This window comes from Seriola lalandi, unplaced genomic scaffold, assembly GCF_002814215.2.
Source record: "Seriola lalandi dorsalis isolate HSWRI2012SDOR001 ecotype SW California unplaced genomic scaffold, Sedor1 jcf7180002054346, whole genome shotgun sequence".
Lineage (NCBI taxonomy): Eukaryota > Metazoa > Chordata > Actinopteri > Carangiformes > Carangidae > Seriola > Seriola lalandi.
Genome location: NW_019524899.1, coordinates 1,238,782 through 1,249,163, shown reverse-complemented (window position 1 = coordinate 1,249,163; position 10,382 = coordinate 1,238,782). Strand labels below are relative to the sequence as shown.

The following is a 10,382-nucleotide window of genomic DNA, read 5'->3' as shown; positions in this document are numbered from 1 at the left end:
CCTAAAACACAAAAACCCACTTTCTCACCTTTGGTGCTGTCCAGTCAAGCAGTTTTGGTTTCAAGTTATCTGTCCCCTGAGGTTTCTACCTCCACCAAATATAATGAAGCTTCGAAACTACATTTTAAAAAGTCGACAGCAATGAATGTCAACTGTTTTAATAGGAACTATTTCTTTGGTAAGACCGATACACAAATGTAATTTCCACATTTAAAAAGATTGTAATTTCTACATATAAAAAAAGGACCATATGTAAAGAATTATGTATAAAACCTATTAATAGAATATAGATTAACATATAGATATTTTCAATATACTGTATGTACATATACAAATTTTACTATGGCTATTTCATCTATGTTATAAATGTATATATCTTCATATATCCAGAGGATGTAGATATGTGATAATAATATATCCCCTTATAGGTGTCATATATGGCAACATCCCTGTTGATCTAGGGACATATATTACATTTCTGTGTGGGGATGTATTTCAAATGAAAGTTACGAGCACATTTCTTCTGTCACTGTTATATTTTTTGGTCTAAATGTAATTGGCACCATAATTTAATGTGTTTCCTTTGTGTGTTTGCATGTGTGTTATATGGGTGAACAAATGGAAGTTAAAAAAAAAAAATCCCACACATGGACTTGAATTTTAGACACCGTGAACTGAGAAACAATTTAAAGGTTTTTCTCCTAATCCATCAAAAGTACAGTTAATGCCTTTTTTATAGCTTTTATGAGAAGTTTATATCCTTTAGAGGTATTCATAAAGAAATTCTTACATTTTAGTGTGTCATTTGCCATCTGTGTAATAAACTCCACGAGAGGATCAAGCAAATAAAAGTCAGACACAAAAAAGGTTTTGGTAAAATATATACTTTTTTATTCATTTCTTCATACAAAGAAATATTATGAATGTTCAGTATTTAATCATCTAGAAACATCTGTTCCATTTTTGCTTTTGCATTGTGTAAAATTAATTCCTTTGATGTACATACCACAAAATACTTGATTTACATGTCTTTTTTATTTTTGTACATACAGATCTGCTAGACTAAATACATATTATATGCGGGTAAGACAAACATTTCTAAACATTTTAGATCTCAAAACAGGTTGAATAAAACTCAACCATAACCGATGCAGCCACATGGAGTAAACCCATGAGTGCAAGTTTTTTTTTTCCTTGTTTTTTTTTTTTCAGATATTCCCTCAATTACATGAACTTGACCATAATTCAAATGCAGTATTCCATCAGTTACAGGGAAGATGTCAGACTTTCCTTCTACAATGCAACAGCTTGCTAAGACAGGTCACCGTAAATGCTTTTTTTAAAAATCAAACATTGCACCAATGAGAGAAGGGGAGACGAAGGCTTAAAATCCTCACGATGAGAATCATCGCTCAGGCATAGTGAAAGGATAGAACTACAAAAACAAACAAAACAAAAAAAAATACAGTGTAAGAAGCCTCCATCTCCCCTGCTACCATTGGTTTGAGGCTAAACCAGGCAGCTGGTTTCAACTGGAAAATAAGATAAAACTGAGTTAAGGTCATTATGTGTTTTCAATGACAGAAGCAGGCTAACTGTGTTGGATAGGAGAGTTAAAGAGGCACAACATTTCCTTAACTTCAAAAAGGAAAGAAGGACAATCAAGTTTAACTTCAACTAAAGCTGAGTGACAATCTGACCTTTAAAACTGACTCGAGGGACTTTTCGATGTGAGGGTAGGTTGTGTACATTCAGTCTGGGCTCCGCTTAAACACATGAAGCCCTCCTCTGGACGCTAATAATAATCCCTTCCCATTATCCCTGCATTTTCATAATGGCCACCACATTGAGCATGCATAGCAATAGCATAGCACAGAATATAACATGGCCGTCGCCCTGTGCCCCCTTAAAATAGCGCGGCCACCTGCTGCAATGAGACGGGGCAGCACATCAAAGAATGATAACTACGCATTTTCTCCCTCTTGCATATCAAGAATTCAAGCAGAAAGACAAAAACAAAGAAGCAATGGCAGGGGACGGAGGAGCGGGGAGGAGGGGGGGCAAGCGAAACATGAAATCAACCCAAAAGGTTTTTTTTTTTTTTTTTTTGGCAACAAGTTGAGAGTTGAGATCTGTTGTGGAGAGACACGACATGTGAGGATGATGAGGATGAATAAGGCATAAAGTATATAGGCCATGGACGATGGCACATGAGGTTTTCTGATGACACTACAGAGGTTAGACAACGAAACCCTGCCTGAGGCAATTCTTGCTGTGCTGAGAGTGCTTCACAAAAAACCTTTCCTCCTGCTTTGATCTCTATAGTCTGGGATCTAAGACGGGGCCTGGTCGACTTCTGTTTGAAGGAAGGTGCTATTTCAGTGGGGTGAAGCCAAGTTGTTGTTTGTCTGTCATCCCTTCTGTCTTTATGCTCGATTTCTGACAGATATGCCTCTGCTACCTCACGCAAAGATTTCCCATCTTACCGTGAAAACAAGGCACATACCCCCACCCTGCTCCAGCTCTGCTCTCTGCAACAAATCAAATGCCGCTCAAGGAAAATTTGATTGAGACTTTGTGTGACCTTTGAACTGAGTGGATGGGGCAAGAGCCTGGCTCTGAGCCAACACTGCTTCTAATGGGCAGTCAGAGAGCGGCGGCTCGATCGATCCTCCGGTTACCTTTACCCAATTAGCATAATGTTAACATGGGCTCCTCTGTGGTCCGGGATAGGATTTAACATTTGATGGATGGGTCATTCATTAGAGCAGGCAGCAGGAGCACTGAGAATGAAAGGGCAGCTGTATACTTTAAGCGTGAGTGACACAATGAGGATCAATTAGGCCTATTGATCTACCTGTTATTGAGTGGAAAGGGACATGAGATCTGCAGCTTGGTGTAGGAAAATTGCACGGTGAAAAAAAGTGGAGGGTCTGTATTTTGGTGAAACACCGTGTAGAAGAATCACGCTCAGAATGACAGGGTTTGAAGGAGACGAAGGTAAAGTGATGCATGTATAAATGAGGATGCACATGGATAGGTGTTCTCCACTTCTCTGTGAGCACTCTGTACCCGTAATATGGTGCTTCTGCATGTTCCACCCCAGTCTCGCCTTCAGTTATCGCTGATTATCTGCATTAAGAAGCACCGATTATCCACTGAGTTTACAGGAGCACGAGGGAGGAGCGAGAGAATTCAAAAATTAAAATGAGGAATGTTAAAAAAAAAACAAAAAAAACAACATGTGGGCCAGATGTTATGTACAAATATGGTTAGGCAGCTTAGTGAATTAATTGCTTAGAAATAAAAATAAATTATTATAAAATAGATTTCTGTACATTTTACATATATATAGCAATATCTCCACATCTTGCCATTGAATTACAGAAGAAAAAAAAAAAACTTCTCAACAAATTAACAAAAAAAAAAAAAGAAAAGTCTCTCATGATTTTCACATCAATCCCAACCAAAGTTATGTCCTGTCATCTGGTAGAACTTCATGTTGAAGGGCCTGTAGAAGTCCCGTAGCCTCTGCACCACCTCAGGGTCAATGTTCGGATGGGTCCTCCCTTTGGTTTTGCCCAGGCAGTGGGGCTTGCTGCTGCCCTCCGCCTTCTTGAGGCACGGGAAACCCTTGGTCTGGTTGAAGTAAAAGTGTTTGTCTGTGATGATCCTCTTGAGCCCCAGGAAGTCCTGCACGCGGCCCAGCTCTCCGGCCGGGTCGCTGATCAGGCGCTCGCCGCTCACAAACAGGATCTGCTCCATGGGGAAGTACTGCAGCCAGTTATCCAGGTGCTTGGCGTAGATACCGATCTGGATGGCGCTCCACGAGGTGTCGATGAGCCCCGTAGTCCTGTTTTTGAAGGTGAGGCTCTCGAAAGAGGGAATGTCAGGCTTCTTAGACAGAGTCTGTGTGTAGTCTGAGATAGCCCTGGTGACGGGGTCCCTCACTACCACGATCAGCTTGGTGTCCCGGGACATGGCGGAGATCCGGGCTGGAGCCTCTCTGGTCACAAAGTAGCTGGGCGTTTTCTCCATGGTGATCTGGCCCTCCAGGGTTTTAGGCATCAGCTCCCTGCAGAAAAAAAAAAGACACAAAGCGGAGGTTAGGAGAAGGGTAAGGTGGAGCAAGGTCTTACATAATGTAATCAAGTTGATGGAGTGTACTGTGTTCTGTAATCACTGACTCACTGACTGTGTTTAGCCTTATTATAGGGCTCAAAAACCTATTAGTGCAGGCAGCTCTCCAACATCAACAAGCTCACTCACTCATAAGATATCTCACCTCTGACTGAAAACAGAAAAGCCTTATTTACTGCATAATCAAACACTGGGAAATATTTACAGGAATTTCCAAACATGAGCAAGCCTGAATTTAACCATATTAGGGATTAGGAGCTGGGTTTTCCCACATCAGCTCAGCCTCCTAAATCCCTCCTCTTCTATTTGCAGCTAACCTGCTCTGTTAGCCCTTAATCATTTTCATTATGGATCATTCACCCTTACAATGCATTTTTTTATTTTTTTTTGTGATTTAGGTCTCAGCATGTGTGAATTCTGTCATCTTTCCTCAAATCGCACCGCTGGAGTGGTCAGACTAAATATATCATAATAATATAATAATATGACATAATCCACCCCCCTCTTTATACCATTGGAGCAAAAAAAACAAAACAAAATGAAAACACACAAACTCATTCTGCCTTGCTGACTCAGGCATAGCTGTGCCATTGTGCCCCACCCCCTATCCGATCTGCTACAGCGCTGAAAGATGATGAGGCTTGTCTCAGAAAGGGAATCTGTTACTTGACAACAGTGGGTTTGGTTTTGGGTGAAGGGCTGGCCGACGGACCCTACACAGATATGTTACAGGCAGACATATAATCATGAAGAATTTGAGAACAAACCGTTTTTTGAAGGAAAAGCAAATGCGCTCTGCTCTCTCAGTGTTAGGTTTCAGAATTGGTGGCCAACCGCAGAGTCTAGATTATGGTGGAGGCGATAAGAGCGGTTTGACTGACATTGGGACGTGGATCACTTTTCCTCTTTTGGCACCTCCTGCACCAGGAAGAAAACTAGCCTGTGTGATGTACAGTACATGACCGGGTGGGAAGGGTTCGGATTATGGACTGGAGACTGCAAGAGCTAGAACTGTTCAGACAGAAAATCTCAAGGGGGACGCCGACAACCGCAAAACAGCACAGTATCAGTTTAAAGCAGTAAAAGGTGGAAAAAACAAAGGAAGGGGGAGATAACCCGGTGTATCAGGGTGAACGCACTCTCACAGATAAGACAGACTGTTGTACCCTTAACCTCGCCTTTGTTGTTAAGGCTAGAGCACTGATACACCATTGTGTAGACTGTGCCATTGTAGTGGATCCCATTCAAATACTGTAATCCTCACACACCGAGAAGGGTAAAAGACATCGGAGCTACAATGTTGGACACATCCTGTACACTCAGAAGTCTGTAATGCTCCATTCTTCCCCTGAGCTTCAGCTATTGCTCAGAAATATACTCTAAAAGCTGGAATCTAGTTCACGTCCATCCAGCTCATGGCTAATTCATGTAACATCAGCCCTCCATCAATGCACATATTTGTGTGGAAGAGAGAGGGCATAGTGAGGGAGTGGGCGGGTGGGGGGGGTGAATGCCCAACATCAGGTAACCAATAAAATGCCTCATGGAAATGGTGTTGGCAGATTTGTGTAATCCTAATGCAGTGCCAGTGATCTAATTATGATAATATCTTCTTGATTGCTGACACATCAGTGGCTTGAATGGAGTAGACTGAGGGAAAGAAAGGCTGTTTCCAAAACCTCATTAATAGCCTTTTTGAAATCAAAACAGATACAGCTTGTGGTTTTATGCAAGAGCATGACAGATCTTTCCGCCAGCGAACTCATTTCTGGAGATATAAATGCAAACAGCACATTATGTGCACACGCACATTCAAAATTCTCTGCCATAATTTAAAACTGTTTATACAGCAGCTCTTGAATGTCTTCAAGGAATATAAACCAAACGCTCGACTTAAACTGCTCGCTATTTGTCATTTTACTCGATGCACAATGGCGATACTGCCTGCGAGCTTTTTGTCATTCCTTGTGCTAACATACACAAAGAGTCCAGAGCCAACACAGGAGAGGCAAATGGCTTCCCATCTAATCCGATTTCAACATGACAATGGAGCATGGAGATAGGGAGGGAGGCCTGAGTTACAATGTGCATAGTGATAGATTATGCTGATCCAAGCTCAGGGAATCCTTTTTATAAAAAAAAAAAAAAAAAAAAAAAAGCAGGAAGAGAGAAAAGAGAGGAGGGGAGGGGAGTTTTAGTGGGACGAGTAGCTCTTGGAGAAACAATGCCTATTATGCTCTTTTTTGATTTATGAGGTGCTGCTTTTAAAGATTCCGTCAGCAAACAGGCAATTCTGTGACACCGGGCTCCTCTTTTTTCCTGCTCTTCTTTGAAAGTGAGCCATTGTCCCCGAGCAGAGGGGTGAGCAGGGCAGTGGTCAGGGCAGAAGGGCGGGGATGGGGATGGGGGGGCAGAGAGGAGGAGGAGGAGAAGGAGGAGGAGGGTGCTTATCGGGGCGATGAGTGAACCACTTCTCCGTCCCTCTCAGCCTCAAGTGAGAGAAGCTTTTTGGAGAGCTCTTGAGGAGAACGTGTGCCAAAACTGCCCTGCAAACATCACCCTGTCCCCCCGAGATACCAGGGACTCCACAGACGTCTATTGTGTGAGGCAGTGACACTAAAAACTGTAAATAACTAACCTGACCTCAAGTATAATATATGAGCACTTCCTGGCTTGCTCCAACTTTCACAACATGCATCTGTAGACTTTTTTTCCCCCCTCCATGACTCCCCGCACGTTTTGTCCATTGAGAATATTTCCAAGTTGAAAGACATGCCAAAAACAGCGATAAGACACAAAGCAGAAGCCCTTGTCACATGACAGCATCAAACAGGGGCCGGCGGAGTGGCCCTTTGGCCTGTGTTTTAAAGAGCCCTCATCCTGCTGGAGATAAATGGCAGGCAGGAAAAGGGTTATTTCTGTCTGATGCCTCTGCCTCCCTCCTGTCACGTTTGATTCGATGATAACGGGCTGCCACTGAGCCGTCTGTGTCACAGCATCCCTGACAAAATGACTAGTTTGCTCATAGACAAAAGGGAAAAAGCTATTTGGTGTGCGTCTATCGATTTTTTTTTTTTTTGATACAAAGGGTTTGCAATTGTCTCACATGTCTGGATGCTGAAAGCATTTGAATCTCAAATTAGGGTTTGTTTATTTGAATACAGACAAATCAGGGGGCATTTTGTATCCACCGTCAAAGCGGAGGGTGTGACTTTACCCTTATGAGCATTTAAAGCTACACGTCTGGTTTCTATGGCTGGAGCGAGTGTTATCTCCCCCGTGGGAGGTAACGCCACCTGAAACAACAACAGACACTAAGTAGCTCTAAGTCGAGGATAAATTAACCTGTCTGAATAAACCTAAGGGGAGAAAATCAAACAAATCGCCTCTTCAGGGAAATCCCGAAGACATTTGTTATCAACAACTCACTTCTACTTGCTGAAAATCCTGAGTTCCTGAGTTTCTGAGTCTCCACTCCACCTCTTCACCCTGTTCTCTTTCCCATTGATCCCCCAAAAGTTCCTCTGACCCCTGGCAATCAGGCCTTGAGGTCCGATAGCAAAGTGACACTTCACAAGTGGAAATGAGGAGAGCGAGCAAATGAGTGAAGAAAGGCTGCCTTTCTTTTCCAAGGGCCTCTTACCCGAGCCCTTCACATGAACCGACGTGTTGGACGTAGAAGCATTTTTTAGGAGGTACAAAGAAACATCTTTATTCCTCATTGGATGATAAGGATCTCGAGCGCCACTTGTTCGCTCATAGTTGAACACGTTCGTCTGAAGTTTGATTGTAATTTGCAAATTCAAACAAAGTGGCTGCATTATATACTTCGTAAGACAATACATGAGATATGATACTATAATTGGTTATAGTTGGATGGTATACGATGCATGCATAATATGGACGGGTCATTGCATAAATTCATGGATGAGTCACTGGTAAACAAAAGCAGTGTTTCAAAGCTCTCAGCTCACAGTAGGAGAAACCTACATGCTATGAAATGGAACTGCAGTGAGCAACATATTTATGTAGCACACATGCAGTACGAACACAAACACACACACACACACGCACGCACACGCATGCACACACACACACACACACACACACACACACACACACACACACACAGAGTATGGCTACTACTAAGGGGAGGCGGGCATACACGCCTCTGCTGGCTCACGGAATATTTTCAAAGTAGCATTTAAGCAGATACAGAAGCCAGACATTTTGAAATATACTCCACTGTGCCTGGAGGCTGACATTATATTTAACCACAGAGCATGGCTTTGGCTGTAAATTAAAAAGAATAAAGAAGATGGTTTATGGCGCAGTCGGCTGGGCCGCTCCAACGCAGAGAGCGGAGAAGTTACACAGAAGCTTCATCTGGTCTCTCTTTCAAGCACTTGGAGCAGAGTCCAGGTGTTAGTATGTGGCCACTTAGAGCTTTCTGACAGTTCATTTCCTGGCTGAGAAGAGCCAGAGATCCCTCCTTACAACTGAGATCTCGCAGGAGTGTATGCTGAAGAGTTTCCGTGTGTATCTGTATCTTATATCTATTTTTTTGCTGATATTCATGCGTCCGGGTGCCACAAAACGTTGCACACCTTCGCTCCACATCTGCATGAGTGTGTATCTTACACACCCGCTGCTTGTAACTTAATACTGAAAACTTGGCCGCATGATGAGCCCTAAGTGATGCTGCAGCTTCATCAGCCTGATCAGAGTCAACTGTCAGCGCACCTCCCCATGCCTGAGGTTTCAAATTAACAGGCTTCACTGAATAATGGTGTCACTGGAAACTCAGGAAGGTGCCTGAGTGGAAGCCCCTCTGAATCATCTGTCTGCTAAAAGGATTAATAATGCAGGCTGTCCTAGTATCACACACTCAGAACCTGGATGGCGGGGGCCCTGCATGGGACAGCGCATATCACGCAGCTAGAGGGGTGGGGGGGTGAATTCCTCCTCTAGATTACTGACAATGCTGTTGCCAGTATGAACTCCCCTACTACACACTGTTTTCTACATGGGCAGTGACACGCCGGTTAACTTTTTGGAATGAGACGCTGCAGTCTGTGTATTGTTTACCACACTTCCCAGGTCAGTGTCATCCGTCTAAATTTAGTATTTTCAACAGCACTGTATGAGTGCATGTCCTTGTAAATAATGCAGGCCAAGGAAAGGGGAAGGAGGAATTTGGCTCAGATCAGTGGCTGCTGATCAGTGTAGCCATATCTTTGATGCTTGTATTGGATTTCTGGTGCATATCTGATAATCTACACCCTGACTGATACTACATACAATTGGGGATTAGGAGGGACCTAATTGCTGTAGATCCTCTTTCTTTAAAGAGATGAATAAATCCAAATATAGAAGCTTGAATCTTTTGATTATAATATAATATTTACAAGGATAAGTCACAGACGGTGGCCTTAATCTATGGTTTCTAACTTTGGGTGTTAAAACAGAGATAAATCTGGGGTTTTAGGAGATGATTAACAAGATAGGAAAGAAGAACTTTTCTCTAATCGACAAAATAAAAACACAGACATAGGCTTTGGTTTTGCAGTACTTAAGTATAGTATTTAATAAGATCTTCATCAAAAGGGAGAGAAGGGAGCCTAAAGAAAATGGACAAAGGGTCTGAGGTCAGAGTATAAAGAAGCAGCACCATTTTAAGCCTTTCCAGAGCAGCATATACTGGGTGGAATGGCCAAACTGGTAGGAGCCTTTGTGTCTTTCCTCAGTGACACTTTGACACCCAAACTCTGGTCTGCTTGATAAATGCAGCAATCCCAGACTCTTAACTCCATCAAGACATTGCACTATGTCAGAGCAGCCTGGGAATCTACTGACCCTCCACGTAAACAAAACAGTTAACCCCGACCAACGCAACCCGTCCATTCATCATTTTTCACTGGAATCGGGGAGTCGTGATTCACCGGAGTGGAGCGTCTCTTACAGCCTGCAGTGTGTGTAATAGAGTGTGTAGGAGAGTGAGTGAGAGTCAAAGAGGGAGGAAGAGACTGAAAGAGGGAGAGAGAGAGAGAGAGGGGAGTCAGGCCTTGCGGTCAAAAGACCGTCCAGATTGGTTTCGGGCTCATACCCAGCCTGGGTTTTGGAAGCAACTTCAGACACTAGTAAAGTAGAATAAATAAATAGAGAACTAACCACCACATATAATGTCATGCACTACATGTCAGACACCCCAGTAACATATTACTCCCAGCCACAGCCCCCCC

At 43.0% G+C, this 10,382-nt stretch overlaps 1 protein-coding gene across 1 annotated transcript in view; it reads right to left on the bottom strand.

Moving 5' to 3' along the window:
* Window positions 1–868: 868 nt before the first annotated feature.
* Window positions 869–10,382, bottom strand: part of hs3st3b1b (heparan sulfate (glucosamine) 3-O-sulfotransferase 3B1b) — a 20,400-nt gene continuing 10,886 nt past the window's right edge. The window contains exon 2 of the mRNA XM_023407824.2: window positions 869–4,075. Coding sequence (XP_023263592.1) covers window positions 3,457–4,075 — 619 coding nt within the window. The 3' untranslated portion in view covers window positions 869–3,456. The remainder of the gene's footprint in view (window positions 4,076–10,382) is intronic.